This window comes from Elgaria multicarinata, chromosome 2, assembly GCF_023053635.1.
Source record: "Elgaria multicarinata webbii isolate HBS135686 ecotype San Diego chromosome 2, rElgMul1.1.pri, whole genome shotgun sequence".
In the NCBI taxonomy this organism is placed as follows: Eukaryota; Metazoa; Chordata; class Lepidosauria; order Squamata; family Anguidae; genus Elgaria; species Elgaria multicarinata.
The window spans coordinates 37,180,202-37,199,993 of record NC_086172.1 but is presented as its reverse complement, the minus strand read 5'-3'; the positions used below and the strand labels follow the sequence as shown (position 1 = coordinate 37,199,993).

Genomic DNA, 19,792 nt, shown 5'->3' with positions numbered 1-19,792 from the left:
CTTTTCATATGGTCACCTTGTTCCTCACCATTGGCTATGTTGGTTAGGATTCATGGGAGCTATAGGCCAAAACATCTGGAGGACCACCACTTGCACACTCCTGCCTAGGAATGAAGGTGGGCAACTCTCCCCTGGCTCAGAGCCATGGAGCAGCTCCAAATGCCAAACCTGGCTCCTCACAGCCACAGTGTGCTGGGCCTGTCAAAGTCATCCCACCCCTCAAGCTGATTAGACTTGAGTGGATGAGGCAGGCAGGTCATGTTCTATTTAAGAACAGCCAAAATCAACATCCAGAAGCCTAAAGCCTTCACACAGTGTTGACTAGGCCAAGAATCCTAAATCCCCTCAGCCTATTTAGGTCAAAAGGTAAAAAATAATTGAAAATTGGCCCCAATAACCATCAACCGTTTAGAGGTGGTGTACACTCTTTCCCCCATTCTAAGAGGTTGAAATGACTCTCCTAAGGCTTAGTTCTTGGCACGAAGAATTTTGAGGTAAAATATGTCGTTTTTGGTATGTTTTGTATTTTTGGCATCACCTCTTTTGCCTTCGGTCCTTCCTGCCACTGAAATGTGGTCCACAAGAGCTTCTCTTTAAATGGATTTGGCCCTCAAATGGAAGATGGGGCAATGCAGTGTCAAAAGAAAGGCCAAAGAGCAGAGCCCACAAGCTTAAGTAGCTCTTTCCTAGCCATTCTCTCGGCATATCGAAGACCACAAGAAGGTTTGTAGCACTGTTGTCTGCTCACTTCGCCCCTTCTTTCCATGTGTTATGCACAATGGTGTCTGCACTATCACCTGTGGCATGAAGGCGGCGGATGGTATTAAAAGAGAGGAAGTGGTTGTATCCCATTCCCTCGATGTTTCAAACCACATGCAATTGTTACTCAAGAATCTTCATTATCTCCGCTCAGTTGGCTGGTTTGACATATTGAATGACTTGTTATAAATGTGCCAGTGTACTGCTGTGTCAAAAATGTCACCCACATTTTTTTCAATATTTTCACTCTGTTTAATAGGAAAGAAATAGTTTTTTAAAAAAAAAATTCAAAAGAGAAGACAATTTTGGAGAAATTTGCATGGGTTGGCCGCAGGGTTCTGTGCTTATCTTACTTATGAGGTGGCTGAGGAGTATGTGTGAATGTCCTATCTTTTATTGTACAATGATCTTGCTGGCAGCCTGTAGCTCGCTTGGCTTCTTGCACTTCAATTAAAGCCCAATTAAAGACATTATAAAGTAATTCCTCCTATAGGGCTTGGAGAGATGTATAATAGAAAGATAAACAACAACAGCACAACAACTTCAGCCACTTCACAGTGATTAAACTCAACAACAACAACAAAATACATTCAAAATAAACTGTAAAACACCATGAGAATGAGCTAGATAAATGGAAGCCTTTTTAATGAGGGAAGAAAACTTTAAGGAAATTGGAGGATGGTTTCTGGCACAGCAAACTAGCTTGACCTCTTCCCTGGACCTGGATACAACATTGTCCCCCTCATACCTACATTGTGAGGATGCAAAATGGGGGCCAGGCTGCCAACACAGTTGATGTTGAGGCCTGTTGCCACTTGCACTGGCAGTGCAAAAAACCAAAAACCCTTAGAAAAAAAGAAAGAAGTTGAGCTACCACCCTTGCCAATGAGAGCCCTACCTGTGAAAAACCGCTGGAGAATTTCTCCTACCCTTGTGAAATTCATTAAAATTGTTTCTCCGGTTTCTTTGCCCACAAATAGGGTGGAGAATTCTGAAAGTCCATTTATGCACAGCTCTGCCAATAACTCACCTCTGGTCTTTATAAAATGCTATCCTGAATGGGCCTTCTGTCCTTTTAATGTCACGAGAATCGACTTCTATTAATCCATGCAGTTTACAGCAACACACTTACATTGCACCCTATGTAAGTAATGTTTTAGAAAAGCAGCGTAACAACCCAATACAAGAACATCCATGTTTATTTTTATTTTATTTATTTCTTATGTTGTGCTCTAACATATCAAGAATGTAGAAGCAGTTGTGAAGTATGGAATGGTGGTAAGGGAGAAAAGAGAAATGTTAGCGCTGTGTTTCACAACTAAAATAATACACTTGGGCTGTCTCTAGGGAGTTCCTATAAAACCATTACATCCAGGGTTGAAAATTACCTAGCTGCAACACGGATTATTCCCAAATACATATGTGTGGCCTGGCACCTCCAAGTGAGGCAAGATGCACCCATTCCTTTATTAAGTACACAAACTTGTTTTGGCAGGTATGAGCATAGGACAACAAAGCAGATTGTTCCCTGGTGCACCTAGAACTCTCGACAAGTGCAGAATACCAAATTCTGTGCAATGCTGGGTCAGCTCCATTCTCATAATGGAGACATATCCAAACTGCAAGGGGAAGCCCTTCCTCATGCAACAACTTTCTATGTGGGATCTAGGGACGTGTGGGTGCTAATCTTAACTAATCCTTGGATGTTTCACCCAAACAGGAACATCACACATTTGCCTTGAAGTATCCCATAAGGCAAAACATGGGAACAATTAAGGGATGTACAGACTACTCCCGAGAGTCCTATCAAAACTCTTTCCCCTTCCTTCAAAATTCTTCTGACGTTGCCCCTAAGCAAGAGTCTTTAAAGCAGAGGTGGGTGGGCAACTTGAGACCAGAAGTTGTTAGCCTACAGTGTCCATCTGCCCTAGCCAGTATAGCCAATGGTGAGGGATGATGGGAGTTGTAGGCCAAAACATCTAGGGGACCAGAAGTTACCCACCCCATATATCAGCACCAACTCCAACTTGTACCCAAGAAGTCACTGGATTTGGCCTGGAATCTTGTGCTAGGTTGACCGTTTTTCCCTGGAAAATTAACTTCCCAGGCAGTAAAACTGTCCAGCAAATGAATTGTGATTTACTTGTGCATGTGGAGCTCGCTGGAGGAGGACAGATCCAGATGTCAACCAGGTGGAGATCAGTCATCATGAGGCTGGCTGATATAGAAGAAGAGGGACAGAGTTCTGCACAAACGTCTTTAAGGGGTCGACTGATTTATACCCCACCTGCTCCAAGTGCCACCTCCACACCTCCGCTCTGAAAACATCCTGATCTCTGCATCTATCAATAATTCAAGGCCCATCAGCAATACTCCGAAGGGCGCTTACCCTGCACTTTGGTGCAGCCAGTTAGTAATGTATGGTGGAGAGATCCTCTGTTTCAAGTCCCAGGGCACCAGGCCAAGACAGGGCTAGTATTGCATTTTCAATTAGCTTCTGAGTGAACCTTTGGCATATGCAGAAGGGATTCTGTACACAATTAGCTTATTGTTCCTTTCAGCTTTGTGCTGAGAGGATTCGTAGGGCCGGAGGAGGAATCGTAGCAGCACCAGCCAGAGGCATTGCTGTGGATGGTGGAGTGAGGGAGTTTCTCAGCCCAGGCAGCTCTGCTTGCGGACTCGGGAATTACAGCTGTTATTACGGAGCGCTTGGCGTGGCTTCAAGGAGTGTGCCAAGGGAGAATCGCAGAAACAACTCTCAGTCTTTCCTTTCAGGCAGTCCTGGGCTCTTTTTTCTTCTGCATCCTGCTCATTGCCATGGAGCCAAACAGCCCTAAAAAAATACAATTTGCTGTCCCCTTATTTCAAAGTCAAATAGACCCTGAAGCAGCTGAGCAGGTAAGCAGTTGGTCTTCTCTTCATTGCTTGGGGAGAGGGGAAAGGAGTCTAACAATGTGATGTTGCGAGATCAGAAAATTAGAGATGCTGTGGAATTCCACAGTGTGCACTGGGTACCAAGAGAAAAAGAGAGAGGTGGGGTGATGTTACCCTTTGGATGTGCCAGTTGACACGCACACACATTTTCCTGAGCAAATATTTGTTGTCTTAATCCCCTAAGAATAGATGCTTTCTAATAGTGACACTTGTGCGTGTTTGTCTTCTTTACATAGTTTAAATCATTCCACTTTAAACAAATGTAGCTTGGTGGATGTTGATCTAAAAAAGAGATGTCAGAGCATAAGAAGTAAGAAGAAAGGAAAAGGAAAAGGTGCTTTAAAAAAGCTTTCAGGTGTTCCTCAGATTTGTCAATAAAAAGGCAATGTTTTCTAAATATTTCAAATATAAGTGTGTGTGTGTGATTTATACACATACCTAATTATATTTAAAACGTTTAGATATACACACACAATGGGTAGGAAAGAATTTGCTAGCATTTCAGAACATATCATTAGCTGAATTCTTGAAAGCAAATCTCCAAGTAGTCAAACGCACAGCATTGTCTGACCCTCTATCAGTATAGCAAAATCTTACATACTTACTACAAATCGAGAATTAATTGGATGAATGAAAAAGCCATTTTTTATTTTTATTTTTTGGCTTTGTGGAATGATCTGTTCACATCACAGACCTGACAATAGGTCATTTGAGAGGTTGACAGTGCAAGTTTGTTTACTTGGGGTGGGGGACACACACGATAATTTTGTTCAACGCAGCTTACTCCTAGGTGTGCATAGAGAATTAGGCTGCAATCCTATACACACTTTCCTGGAAGTAAGTCCTATGGAACTCAATTCGAGTAGCCATGCATGGGATTGCATTGTTAGCATTCTAGCTCAAACGTCTTTCATGAAAAGATAGCTCTTGCCGGAAAGAAATGGGTTGTTGATGACAATCGAAGAATGAAATAAGGCCCAGGAGAGAACAGGTAAAAGATCTTCTTAAGGGTTAAAAGATGTTCTCATAAATAAAAATGTAACTGTTTGTTGGATAGTGCGTGGTATCGAGGACGTTATATTGCATTGAAGGGGGGGCAGGGGAGGGAGGATCAACAGCCATTCTTTGAGCAATATTCCTCATTTAAATCAAAATGGATCTACCATATGACCTTCACTAAGTCCATTACATGCATGAAATGGCACACTCCTGCTAGATTATCTCACTGTCTGTGGACACTGATATTGTTAGCACATAAGCAATACTGCGTTATTGCCCTGTGCTATCTGTGGTACCCATTTCCTTTAACCTCCATCAAATGGAAGAAGGGATGCTAAAAGAAAGGAGTCACCTTATCACCTGCTACTAATCTTTCTCCACCAGCACATAAAGGCTGAGGATAAGAGATACTACAGATCTCTGTGTAAGGGTAAGGTCATGCCCCTTGCCTGTTACAATGACACTGCAGGCTGGAATCAACAAACAAGGTCTGTGCTAGACAGATATTGGAATCTTGACACCACCACCATTTTTAGTTGTGAAAATAATTTGATTTCTCTTTAGTTCTGGCTGCATAAGTCAAATAGTATTATCATTCACCCTTAAACACCATGTTGACCTCCATGTCATGACACAGCTTTTCCCAGTCTGGTGCCCTCCAGATGTTTTGGACTACAACTCCCATCACCTCTTACCATTGACCATGCAGGCTGGGGCAGATGGGGGTTGCAGTCTTCTGGATGGGGCCCCAGTTGAGTGGGGCTGCCATAGCACAAAACTGCTTCTGAGACGCCACGCCCCCTCAGTTTCCAAAGCAGTGCCTTGTTATATGACTGCTTGTAAGCCAACCAATATAAGAGAAGGAAATAGATGCTTTCTTTCCCCCAGATGAACGTTTGTCTAGTATACCACTATTGGCATTAGTGGGCTAGTCATTGTTAGGCTGAGATTTAATGAGGATCTGGAGAGGGCTAACGCAAAACGCGGCTCAGAATTTCCTGTGATGTTGCAGAAGATTCTGAGATGTACTCTTCAATTGCACAGCCGGGGTGGAGAGCCAAATTCAATTTTAGAAAAGCCCCCCCCCCCCGGGGCTTGCATTGAAATGGGGGATGGGGCTGAAGGGAAAGGGGGCTTGGCAAAGGCAGATCTACACCAAGCAAGATATGACACTTTGAAAATGGTTAGAAAATGGTACACGGAGCATGTCTTGGGCCCTGACAGCTGTCAAAATTGTTATAAACCATTTTAAAGCAATAGTGTAGATCATGCTGGGATGAGGCTGAAAACGCAAGCATATTTTAGCTTAAAGTTCTTGTTATAAGCCTTAAGAGAGACATTTCAACCTTTTAGAATGGGGGGGAAACTCCAGAAAGGTTGGGAACCTACCAAACAATCAGTGGTCAGGAGAAAGGAGGCGGGGCCAGGGGAAGGAGGCGTGTTCATCCAGAGAAGCCAAGGGGTTGAGCAGTTGAGGACTTCACCCGGGCCAGAGTTTCCCCACCCCTGCTGTACAGGCAACCAGCCTTTCCAGAAGCACCGTGAGAATCCAGACTTTCATGCTACTTCCAGAGCTCCTCGACATATGCCAGTCCTGTTTAGCTGAAGCAACCCTGATGATCTACATCTTATCACTGGGCCTGTTCAAGCAACACACTAAGCCATGGTTAGATCACTAATTCTTTTGCAGCAAATGGTTAGTGAACTTGCTTAAACCTTGATTATGTAGCCACCATGGTTAGGAATGGTTAGCTGAGCAATCATGTTTAGCTCAAAATGCTTAACTGCCATGGCATAGTGTGACTTCTGAACAGGATCAGTGTAGTCTTAACAGATCTCAAGCCCAGCACAATGAATCATATTGAAATAAAGAAATAAAGTGGGTGGGTGTTTTCTGGTACAAGTTCATGTTGATATAACTTGCAATATTTGTTTTTAGAGGCTTAAGAATGGCCAGATGTTGGAAGTGTTCTGGCTTTTATAATTGTTAAAGCAATCCAGAAGGTGGAATGCTTCTTGGATGCTGACATTCAGCAAGATAGGACAGCTTAGCAGTTTGTCTTTTACCATGGATGTCAGGTTGTGGCTGTTATTTAATCAATCTCCTGCACCTATATTCTCCACAGATCAGGAAACGAAGGCCCACGCCAGCATCATTAGTAATTATGACGGATTCGCCTCCTGGTAAGTCAGTTCAGTAGCTTCTAAGCGGCAGGCCAAGTGTATGAGTGCACAATGACTGCATCACAGAGGTCTACCTGGAAAAGAAACTAGAAATCAAAGTAAAATTACAGCACTATGGCTAACTCTGGGTTCAGGATCAGCTCACAATAAAGGAAGAGGGACATGTAAATAAGCACCCCTTTGCGTGCTTCTCCTGCTTGCAGACATCAGAGGGAAATCATCTCTGACTCTAGGGACATTTTTTCCACAGGAGGCACTCAATAGAATGGGGTTGTCCGAGTGAAGAACACCCATGTGAACACCCCTAGTGCTAGAAAAGAGTAGGCAGGAGGGTGCCCTATCCTATAGCGGTACATAGTGTACGTCCAACTAAATGTCCACATGGTGAGTTTTTACGTGTTCATGTTGCATTGTTACAATGTAATCCTATGTATATGATTACTTGAAGTAAGTCTTATTGTGTCTAGTAGAGCTTACTCCTGAGTGGATTTAGGACTGCAGCCATAAAGGGAGCTGGTATGACACAGTGGCTAAAGACTATAGTTGTCTTCTGATTTCAAGGTGGTCGGACAAAACTTTGATACTGTTCTTTTTTGCCACATGCTATTTGGGACTGCTGGTATGGCGGATAATGGTATTGACTTGCCTTATATGGTTGTTGTAGGGATTAGAACTAGATAATGAACGTGTAGTGCTCCAAACACAGAAAAGTACTATACAAATATTAAGTGTTGTTGTACACGTGCAACAGAGAGCTTTTCTACACAAAAGAAAAGAAAGAACAAGGGGACAGGAGCAGGCAGAAGAAACATCATGGCCTGCTCCTGTTGGACTCTTCCCCCACCCCACAGGGCAAACTGTCATCTTGGCCCTGTGGGGAAGAAGAAAGAACAAGGGGACAGGAGCAGGCAGAAGAAACATCATGGCCTGCTCCTGTTGGACTCTTCCCCCACCCCACAGGGCAAACTGTCATCTTGGCTCTGTGGGGAAGAAGAAAGAACAAGGGGACAGGAGCAGGCAGAAGAAACATCATGGCCTGCACCTGTTAGACTCTTCCCCCACCCCACAGGGCAAACTGTCATCTTGGCTCTGTGGGGAAGAAGAAAGAACAAGGGGACAGGAGCAGGCAGAAGAAACATCATGGCCTGCACCTGTTAGACTCTTCCCCCACCCCACAGGGCAAACTGTCATCTTGGCTCTGTGGGGAAGAAGAAAGAACAAGGGGACAGGAGCAGGCAGAAGAAACATCATGGCCTGCTCCTGTTGGACTCTTCCCCCACCCCACAGGGCAAACTGTCATCTTGGCTCTGTGGGGAAGAAGAAAGAACAAAGGGACAGGAGCAGGCAGAAGAAACATCATGGCCTGCACCTGTTAGACTCTTCCCCCACCCCACAGGGCAAACTGTCATCTTGGCCCTGTGGGGAAGAAGAAAGAGCAAGGGGACAGGAGCAGGCCGAAGAAACATCATGGCCTGCTCCTGTTGGACTCTCTCTCTCTCTCTCTCTCTCTCACCCTTCCCCCCCTCCCTCCTGAACTCCTGTTCCTTGTGTGTCATGTCTTTATTAGACTGTAAGCCACTCTGAGAGCCTTTCTTGGCTGAGGAGCAGGGTATAAATATGATAAATAAATAAATACACAAGGCACTTATTGCACACTTGTGATTCCTTACTCACAGTTGTTTACAGGCTCTTTAGATAATGTCATGATCCTTCAGTTTCGCTTCTGTTTTTTCCGAGCACTTTCCCGCAAAGGGGGGGGGGCTTTTTAGAACAGGAGAAATGGGCTGATTGGTTAGAATGAGGAAAATGGTGCTGTTTGTCCTTGTGTATTTGTGCTATTCCGCTATAGCACAGCTCCACCTAGAGGTTGTGTAGTGGAAAAGCAGGAAAGGAAAAGTTTTTTGTGTAGAGCTCAGTTCTCAATCCTGTAACAAAACCAGAAGTAGATACAGTGAGCAACAGCCTCGTGTAGAAGAACCCAGAATGTTGCCATGTGCTCCTGATCAGTGTTCCAGCCAGATAACCGTACCCTTTCCCTAGATACTCCATTGCATTCTCCCTCCCTCCCCACTGGTTTCCATACCCTTTGGTCAGCCAGCATTCTGTAACCTCTACGCATGCTCAGTCCTCATTGAGATTTGGGTGGGTGGGTTACATTTTGCTTCCTGAAGTTTTGTACTTCTCCAAACCTCCCACTTGTTTATGGGTGGTGCCAAAATGACTACATAGGTAGCAGCACTCAATAATGCTGAAATAAAGGGAACAGAGGCACACAACAGCTCATTTAAAAATGGCTATCTATAGATTACCAATGAAGCCCTGAAAATGTGGCTAAAGTAAAGCATTGCATATTTAAAGATTAATCATACTAATAATATTATTAATATCAACAAACAAGACTATACAAATAAGCTCCTGATTTGGAGGATTCTGACACTTATATTTGGGAGTTTGTTGACTGCAACTCCTGACAACTCTGCCTGAAACTATAAAGCAGAGCAGCTTTTAATGTGTTATTCCATGTTGCTTTCCAGCGGTGGTGTGCAGCAACTCATGGGGAAATCCAAATTTAGTTCCCTAGACTGTTAATGTGCCCTCAAAGTAATGCCATTGACAGGTTTCCTGATCCATTTTCACCACCATCCATTTAAAAGCCATTTCAAAAGTACCCATCCCTTCCCCTATTACTGATGTTCCTTCCTTTTTTTCTATAAAAGCATTACAGCATTTCATATCCATTAAGCAACATTAGAATCCTTTTTTCCCCCCTGGCTTCTTCTTATTCAGGCAGTTAAGCAATGCTTTACATTTTAGGTGAAAAAACAATAGGTTGTTTGAATGGCCTTCTCTTGCACAGAAATGGCCTTCAGTCATTGCACAGAAGAAGCAAGGCTGCTGTAACTGGGGCGGTGATTTAATACAGAAATGCATGTGTGCGTACATGCGCACACTGCCATTACCCCACAATTAAGTATCTTTTATACGTCTAGGTTAGTATGTCTGCTAAGTATGGAATGTTTAGGGTGACCATATGAAAAGGAGGACAAGGCTCCTGTATCTTTAACAGTAATGTAGAAAAGGGAATTTCAGCAGGTGTCAATTGAAGAGGATGAAATTCCCTTTTCATCACAACAGTTAAAGCTGCAGAAGCCCTGCCCTTTTTGTATCTGGTCACTCTACTATAGCTAGTGTAGCTTTAACAGTTGTGATGAAGAGGGAATTTCACCCTCTTCAATTGACACCTGCTGAAATTCCCTTTTCTACATTACTGTTAATGATACAGGAGCCCTGTCCTCCTTTTCATATGGTCACCCTAGGAATGTTAGAACTGAGTGGGTGTGGTTTATGATGTAATAGGTTGGGGAAAGGAGTATATAAGGAGAGTGTTGGGAGTTTATGGGGTGTGTGAGTTTGGGGAATGAGAGAGAGAAAGAGAGAGAGAGTGAGAGTTGTTTATTTAGGAGTTTGGATTCTAGGGACTTAGGATTGGTGTGAAGGCAGTGAGGTGGTTGGTTTATGGAGAGTTTAGATTAGGCAGAATTGGAAGTATTATATTTTTATTTAAAGCTTTTAAATAACAATAAACTTATTATTATTTTGTTAGCTACCAAATACCACGTGTCAGCTTGGCATTATTTACCCGCCTTACAGTTATTAAACACCTACACCAGATTATCCCCACAGTATATTCAGAGAGATCCAATATTAAACCTGTTTCCCTCATAGCTAGGGGAAAGGTTTTAATTAACCTTCCCTCAGGTTTTCAAGTGGTGGCGCTTGGCCTGAGAAGGGTTTGTGCGACGGGCCTAGTGTATCACAGATTCCTCAGCAGACTGGTTTTGCCCGAGCCACACGGATTCCACAGACTTGCGGACTATAGGTGTTTGTTTTTAAAAAACTTTCCAGACACATCCCTATGGCATGTTTAATACATGTGGCAAAACAGCAACCTCTCAGTGCTTCACCAGGGCATCCAGCTTTGCATCCAGGGCTGTCATGAGCAGCCTTTAGCACGTAACCTCTTTTCAAGCTGAAAATGAATGTGGCCAAGTAATGGAGTAATCGGGTGACCACTTCACCAGGCGCTGAATGCATTGCATGTCCAGGCATATGATCCATTCTGTCACTTGCCCATGAAGTGTGAATTTTCTGGTAGGCAACACTGAAGCTATTTTGTAGTGCACCAGACTAAAGCAACATCACTTTTGTATGGTGAATGAGGCTTGAGTTACAGTGAAGTGTGGCCCTAGTTGCCTAAAATGCAGCTTCCCAAAGCCACTTCTGTGACTAAACCATGTCAGAGCAATTTCTGTCTTGGAAAATATTCTTTCTCCTCATCCTCTGCTACCATGATAACACCATATCTTTGACAATGCCAGCATGCCTACTATGACACCGAATGTATCTCAGCCAGCGTGGGGCAATGATTAGAGTGTTGCACTAGGGATAGGTTCAGCTGTCCTAAGGATGGGGGAGAAATTGGTTCTGTTCACATTTTAATGTGAACTTAATTAATTTCGCACTTTCAAACTACTATGTTAGGGGTGGCTAACAAACAGTCCACAGAGTGCATGTGGCTCTCACACACACACCCCACACCACTGCCCCGAAATTCATTTCCCTACCCAAAAAATGTTTTAAAATGTTGTCTATAGTGGCTATGGCGCAACAAAAGGATAAGAATTCGCTTGTAGATAAACTGAAGACTGGAAAGTGGGAGAAAGCAAAATTGACAGATTCTCCCGTCCCTTCTCTCCACTAAGCCATGAAGCTCACCTGGATGATCTTGCTTTATCTCTCACCAGCCTCATGTGGTTACTATGTGTATCAATTGAAATGGAAAAGAACCTTGTGCACCAGGAGGTGGGCGAAAACTAGGTCTCCAGATGTTTTGGACTTCAACTTCCAGCATTCCTGATCATTGGCCATGCTGGCAGGGGCTTCTGGGAGTTAAAGTTCAAAACATCTGGAGATCTAGGTTCTGCCCACCCCTGTTGTACATTGCACTGAGCTCTTTGGAAGATGGGAGGGATCAGAACATAACTAATAATAATATCACGAAAAGCTGTCCTATATGACTGAATAGTCAGTGGAGATGATTTCTTTATTTTTTTGTTTCTTCTTCTGTCTGATGGTTTCATAGAAACTTTGCCCTGGCTGAGAGTATTTCCTACCCAAATGTGTAAGAGCGTCTGCAAGTAAGAAACCGTACGAGGTCCCACGCTTGTGGGTTTCAAACAGAAATGGCCCCGAGATTTTGATGCTTTTGGCAGACAATTCAAATAGTACCCCCCATGGTGATAAAAAATAGGATAATAAGTGAAATAACAGATGCTTTGCTGCCCATTGATGGTCTCTAGGTCTGCACAAGCATTCTGCTGTTCACTCTGAAAGGGGTCAAGCCTTTGTGTGAGCATTCAGACTGAATGCTCTCAAAAAGCTTGGAGATACTCCACCACCACTGCTGTTGCCTCCCATTTCTCTGCCACAAGGCCTACTAATTTAACTTAGAGCAGAGCAAGGCAGAGGAAGGGCACTTTCTAGGCCTCAGCAGAGGGATGGGACAGGATCACTAATCCCAGAATCCCTGCAGAAATGATATATACAAAGCAGGCTGCTAAGTTAGACAGACTTTGGGCCTGGTCCAGCAGGGCTCCCATTACTTGGCCACATTCATTTTCAGCTTGAAAAGAGGTTATATGCTAAAGGCTGTTCATGAAAGCCCTGGATGTAAAACTGGCTGTCCTGATGAAGCACTGAGAGGTTGCTGTTTTGCCATATGTTTTAAACATGTCATAAGGATGTTTCTGGAAATAAAAAAACTAGTCCGCAAGTCTACTTGGGGCATTAACTACTTGGGCACCTCTGTGATGGTCCCAGCTCATATGGCTGGTTAGACTCAAGATTCAGAATGTGGGGCCAGGCAATACATTTAAGCAATCGAGGAGAAGGGGAGGGAGAATCCCCAGCCCTCACTGGTTGCACTCTCAGAGGAAGCAGGATATTTCACCTTCTAGCCAAGTACCCCGCCTCATCAGAGAGTTTTGTTGTGTGTTTATATGTGAATTTCCACTGAGATCTCCAACACTGCTGGGAAACTATGCAACCTTAGAGCTGTCTAAAGGGAAATCTTCCTCTGGGCAGTGGTGCAACCAAGGCTGGACCTTGGGGCTAAAGACAAGGACCTCCCAGCCCACCAAGCCCCAATGATTACCCAGAGAGCAGCAGATAAAGGAACCCAGGGGCATGTCTAGATGGGGTGATATTCCAGGGATCGTCCTTGTGCATCCACATGATGCAAAGGGGATCCAGGGAGCAGGGAGGGATGATCCTTGCATTTCCCCAGGATATGGTCCTACACATTTTTCACATTTTTTCCCACGGTTCCATGATGATCCTGACACTGCAGGATGTGTGGGCAAACATCTCGGTATAGTCCCGGCTCCTCCCGAGAAAACGTGAGGAGCCGGGACACAGGGCATGGAGCTCTGCAAGTGCTCCATGCCCATTGGGGGTGGGAGGGAGCGGGGTCACAGCTTTTTATAAAAAAAACCATTTACCTTTACGCTGGAGCGCTCCAGCTCCTGTTTCTTTTTTTTTAAAAAAGGCGGGCGCGACGTCCTCTTCCTCCTGGGACATTGCACGCCATGTGTGGACTGAGGGGGATGATCTGGCAATCATAAAATCATGAGTTCCTCCCCTCTCCCTCTTGGAAATCCGAGAGGTCTAGACATGCCCCAGGTGTCTGCACCTGGGCTGGCATTGGTATGCAAGGGCCCACCAGGACTAACCCTCAGTATTCTTGCTCAGTATTCTTCCTTCCTTCTTGTTTTAAAAAAACTATTTCATAGTTAGAGGGCGGCCGGCCATGTACATTGTTCTAGATGCTCATCTTACTATTTTTATTTTAAATATATGTGAACACTCTCTACAACAAAATGGTTCTTACTCCCAATTGCATGAGTTCTATCGTCAGGATGACAGAAGCAAACACAATTTTATTCCTATTGCCATGAGGGGGTGCCTTGATGAGTTCAGTGAGTTTAAAACATGAAATTCTGCACCTGCTCAGAAACTCTCTTTTTAATCAGATTTTCCAAGCCTTTTTTCACCGCTGCCTAACTGCCCCTCCACCTCATAAGACTATTAAGGGCGCAATCCTATGCATGTTTAGACAGGAAAAAAAGCCCTGCAACCCTCAGCATGCTTCAGCCTGCATGGCTGGCTGGGGTAGGTTGTTATTTCTGTCTAAACATGCATAGGATTCTGCCCTACATCCAGGGTCTAAAATGGCCTACCAGGCAGAAATGGAGATCTGCCTTCTTTTTCTTTGGGAGAGAGACTAGAGAAGCCCACGTGTGCAACAAGACAAGCACCCCATCACCTTTGGCAGTCTGCTCCATCCCAGCAGAAACTCTGTGAGCGCTGCCACCCTCTTAGACCACACGTGATCTGTTCAATGCCTGTGTTCTGTGACCTGTGTCCAGAGCTATGCCATTACTCCTCAATGGCCTCCTGCTGCAACTGCAAATTCCAAAGCCTGAGCCTAAGAATCTATCACCACGGATGTCGTAAATGGGAGCCACTGTGCTCTGTAATGCTGCTTTGAAAAATGGAACAATGCCCCACCCCCAGCTAAATCATTGCAATCTAATGGCAGTTTCTCAGAAACGATCACAGCTGCCTGCTTGACTTCCTCAACTTTTGCTTCCAAGGAGACACTGAATGTCAGACTGCACTAAATGATTTAAAGACTGGCAGGGGATTTGGCTTCAAGAAATGTGCCCAGTGTGCATGAAGAACATTGATTGGAATAATTTTCCTCTGCGTACTTAGAATTGCTAAATGGCAATGCAGGGCCATATCTACATCTTGTGTCAAATAATTACAAATGTGGAATAAAAAGCAGGATATAACCCTATGAAAGTAGTATATGGAATGTAGGGCTCCATCACCAATTCAAGGTGCTGGTTTTAACCTATAAAGCCCTACATGGCTTGGGACCACAATACCTGATGGAATGCCTCTCCCGACATGAACCTACCCGTACACTGTGCTCAACATCTAAGGTCCTCCTCCAAGTGCCTACTCCGAGGGACGCTCGGAGGATGACAACAAGGAAGAGGGCCTTTTCGTTGGTGCCCCCCCCCCCCCGACTGTGGAATGATCTCCCCGATGAGGCTCACCTGGCGCTGACACTGTTATCTTTCAGGCACCAGGTCAAGACTTTTCTCTTCTCCCAGGCATTTAACAGCATTTAACAACGCTAAGTTATCTGGATCCATTTCAGTCGGGTTTCAGGCCCGGCTTTGGCACGGAAACAGCCTTGGTCGCCCTGTATGATGACCTATGTCGGGAGAAGGACAGGGGGAGTGTGACTTTGTTGATTCTCCTTGATCTCTCAGCAGCTTTCGATACCATCGACCATGGTATCCTTCTGGAACGTCTGGCTGAGTTGGGAGTGGGGGGCACTGCATTGCAGTGGTTCCGCTCCTACTTAGCAGGACGGCTCCAGAAGGTGGTGCTTGGGGGACATTGCTCGGCCCCGTGGACACTTCAGTATGGAGTTCCGCAGGGATCGGTCTTGTCCCCCATGCTGTTTAACATGTACATGAAACCGTTGGGTGCGGTCATCCGGAGTTTTGGAGTGCGCTGTCATCAGTACGCTGACGACACGCAGCTCTACTGCTCCTTTTCATCCTCATCAGGTGTGGCTGTGGATGTGCTGAACCGGTGCTTGGCTGCGACAATGGACTGGATGAGGGCTAATAAACTGAAGCTCAATCCAGACAAGACTGAGATGCTGCTGGTGGGTGGTTCCTCTGATCGGATGGGGGGTGTTCAACCGGTTCTGGATGGGGTTGCACTCCCCCTGAAGGAGCAGGTTCGTAGCTTGGGGGTTCTCCTAGAACCATCTTTGTCACTTGAGGCTCAGGTGGCCTCGGTGGCACGGAGTGCTTTCTACCAACTTCGGTTGGTGGCCCAGCTACGCCCCTATCTGGACAGGGATAACCTAGCTTCAGTTGTCCATACTCTGGTAACTTCCAAATTAGATTACTGCAATGCCCTCTACATGGGGCTGCCTTTGAAGATGGTCCGGAAGCTGCAGCTTGTGCAACATGCGGCGGCCAGATTGATAGCTGGAACAGGGAGGTTTGAGCATGTAACACCGATTCTGGCCCGCTTGCATTGGCTGCCTATATGTTTCCGAGCCCAATTCAAGGTGCTGGTCTTAACCTATAAAGCCCTACATGGCTTGGGACCACAATACCTGATGGAACGCCTCTCCCGACATGAACCTACCCGTACACTGCGCTCAACATCTAAGGTCCTCCTCCGAGTGCCTACTCCAAGGGAAGCTCGGAGGATGGCAACAAGGGAGAGGGCCTTTTTAGTGGTGGCCCCCCGACTGTGGAATGATCTCCCCGATGAGGCTCGCCTGGCGCCAACATTGTTATCTTTTCGGCGCCAGGTCAAGACTTTTCTCTTTTCCCAGGCATTTTTAACAGCTTTTTAACAGCTTTTTAACAGCATTTAACAACGTTAAGTTTGTTTTTAATGGACCCCACAATTGTTGTTTTTAAATGGATACTGTTGTTTTTATACTGTTTTTATGTGTGTGTGTGTGTGTGTGTTTTTAAATTGTATACTTTTAATGTTTACTATTTTAAAATGTTGTAAACCGCCCAGAGAGCTTCGGCTGTGGGGCGGTATATAAATGTAATTAAATAAATAAATAAATAAGTTTGTTTTTTAACGGACCCCAGAACTGTTGTTTTTAAATGGATACTGTTGTTTTTATACTGTTGTTTTTGATGGTTTTAAATTTTGTATATTTTAAAATGTTTACTGTTTTTAACTTTTGTAAATGCCTAGAGAGCTTCGGCTATGGGGCGGTATATATATATATATATATATATATATATATGTGTAATAATTAAATAAATAAATAAATATCACACCAGTGTTTTACCGCACTCTCATCATGCCTGGTTTGTCATTTTGCAGTGCGGTACTCACATGACGTCATGCCTTTCCTGCAGTCACCCCACCACTTCCATATATTAGGCTGGGATCCACACCTCCCAGCCTAATATGCAGATCAGAATGTAATTATCTTTTGGGTTTTACAAATCTCCAAAATTTGCCATGCAGTTGTCAGCTCACAAAACAGTACCAAAATGCTTGATTGATTGATTGATTGATTGCATTTTTATCCCTCCTTTTTTCCTCCAAGGAACCCAAGGCAGCGTACATAATCATAGAATCATAGAATCATAGAATAGCAGAGTTGGAAGGGGCCTACAAGGCCATCGAGTCCAACCCCCTGCTCAATGCAGGAATCCACCCTAAAGCATCCCTGACAGATGGTTGTCCAGCTGCCTCTTGAATGCCTCTAGTGTGGGAGAGCCCACAACCTCCCTAGGTAGCTGATTCCACTGTCGCACTGCTCTAACAGTCAGGAAGTTTTTCCTGATGTCCAGCCGGAATCTGGATTCCTTTAACTTGAGCCTGTTATTCCGTGTCCTGCACTCTGGGAGAATCGAGAAGAGATCCTGGCCCTCCTCTGTGTGACAACCTTTTAAGTATTTGAAGAGTGCTATCATGTCTCCCCTCAATCTTCTCTTCTCCAGGCTAAACATGCCCAGTTCTTTCAGTCTCTCTTCATAGGGCTTTGTTTCTAGACCTCTGATCATCCTCGTTGCCCTCTTCTGAACACGCTCCAGCTTGTCTGCGTCCTTCTTGAATTGTGGAGCCCAGAACTGGACGCAATACTCTAGATGAGGCCTAACCAGGGCCGAATAGAGAGGAACCAGTACCTCACGTGATTTGGAAGCTATACTTCTATTAATGCAGCCCAAAATAGCATTTGCCTTTCTTGCAGCCATATCGCACTGTTGGCTCATATTCAGCTTGTGATCTACAACAATTCCAAGATCTTTCTCATTTGTAGTATTGCTGAGCCAAGTGTCCCCCATCTTGTAACTGTGCATTTGGTTTCTATTCCCTAAATGTAGAACTTGGCATTTATCCCTATTAAATTTCATTCTGTTGTTTTCAGCCCAGCACTCCAGCCTATCAAGATCACTTTGAAGTTTGTTTCTGTCTTCCAGGGTATTAGCTATCCCACCCAATTTGGTGTCATCTGCAAATTTGATCAGCGTTCCCTGCACCTCCTCGTCCAAATCATTAATAAAAATGTTGAAGAGCACTGGGCCCAGGACTGAGCCCTGCGGCACCCCACTCGTTGCCTCTCCCCAGTTTGAGAAGGTTCCATTGATAAGTACTCTTTGAGTCCGATTCTGTAGCCAACTGTGGATCCACCTAATAGTTGTTCCATCTAGCCCACTTTTAGCTAGTTTGTTAATCAGAATGTCATGTGGTACTTTGTCAAAAGCTTTGCTGAAGTCAAGATATATGACATCCACAGCATTCCCACAGTCCACAAGGGAGGTTATCCTATCAAAAAATGAGATCAAATTAGTCTGACAGGATTTGTTCCTGACAAATCCATGTTGGCTTCTAGTAATCACTGCATTGATTTCAAGGTGTTTACAGATTGACTTCTTTATAATCTGCTCCAGAATTTTCCCAGGGATGGATGTCAGGCTGACTGGTCTGTAGTTCCCAGGTTCCTCCTTTTTGCCCTTTTTGAAGATAGGGACAACGTTAGCCCTCCTCCAGTCGTCCGGCACCTCACCCGTCTTCCATGATTTTGCAAAGATAATAGACAAAGGTTCTGAGAGTTCTTCCGCTAGCTCCTTCATTACTCTTGGATGCAGTTCATCGGGCCCTGGGGATTTGAACTCATTCAAGGAAATTAGGTGTTCTTTGACCATTTGTTTATCAATCTCAAACTGCAATCCTGCCCCCTCAACTTCTGCTTCACTTTTTCCAGGGGGGTCATAGATCTGCTTTTGGGAGAAGACAGAGGCAAAGTAGGAATTGAGCACTTCAGCCTTTTGTTTGTCGTCTGTTATCAATTTGCCATCCTCATTAAGCAGTTGAACCACCATTTCTTTCCTCTGTCTTTTACTACTCACGTATCTGAAGAAAGCCTTTTTATTGCTTTTAGCATCCCTCGCTAATCTCAGCTCATTCTGAGCTTTAGCCTTCCTGACGCCATTTCGGCACTTCTGCGCCACTTGTCTGTACTCTTCTTTTGTAGCCTGGCCTTCCTTCCACTTCCTATATGTATCCCTTTTTGTTTTCAGTTCATCAATAAGCTTTTTGTGGAGCCACATTGGTTTCCTCTGTTGTCTTCTATCTTTTCTCCTTGTTGGAATTGTTTGTAACTGTGCCTTTAAAATTTCATTTTTTAGATATTCCCACCCATCCTGCACTCCTTTTCTTTTTAGGCTCCCTTGCCACGGGACCTTACTTATTATAGTTCTGAGTTTATTAAAATCAGCTTTCCTAAAATCCAGAGTACGTGTATGGCTACGCTCGACTTTTGTCTCCTTCATAATCAAGAATTCAAGTATGACGTGGTCACTTTCCCCCAGAGTTCCCGTAACTGCCACTTTATCCACTAAGTCATCCCTATTGGTCAATAACAAGTCAAGGATTGCTGGCCCTCTAGTTCCTTCCACCACTTTCTGTAGGAGAAATGATGTTTCTCCTACAGAAAGCGGCGGCGGAGGAGGAGGAGGAGGCCCCGCATCGCCCCTCGCGGGGACGGGATGAAGAGTTGCTGCGCCCGGCGGCTTCGCCAGGGAATCAGCTGCCGCCCACCTACCCGCCGGCCTCCTTTTGCCGGCGAAAGAGCCACCCGGGCCCACCCGGGTCAGAGAGCTCGGCAGAAGAAGCCGCCGCTGGCTTCCGCCCGGGTCATAAAGCTCGGCGGAAGCCGGCGGCGGCTCTTCCGCTGAGCTCTCCTACCTGGGTGGCTCTTTCGCCGGCAAAAGGAGGCCAG

General features: G+C 44.9%; 1 protein-coding gene across 2 annotated transcripts in view; it reads left to right on the top strand.

The window, feature by feature from the left end:
- The first annotated feature begins 3,327 nt into the window (after window positions 1-3,327).
- PPP1R1C (protein phosphatase 1 regulatory inhibitor subunit 1C) overlaps window positions 3,328-19,792 on the top strand; it is a 51,127-nt gene continuing 34,662 nt past the window's right edge. Inside the window, exons 1-2 of one of the 2 annotated variants that reach the window (XM_063118593.1) lie at window positions 3,328-3,657; window positions 6,819-6,876. In XM_063118593.1, coding sequence (XP_062974663.1) covers window positions 3,577-3,657; window positions 6,819-6,876 — 139 coding nt within the window. In that variant the 5' untranslated portion in view covers window positions 3,328-3,576. The remainder of the gene's footprint in view (window positions 3,658-6,818; window positions 6,877-19,792) is intronic. The other variant, XM_063118592.1, reaches the window with a different exon arrangement.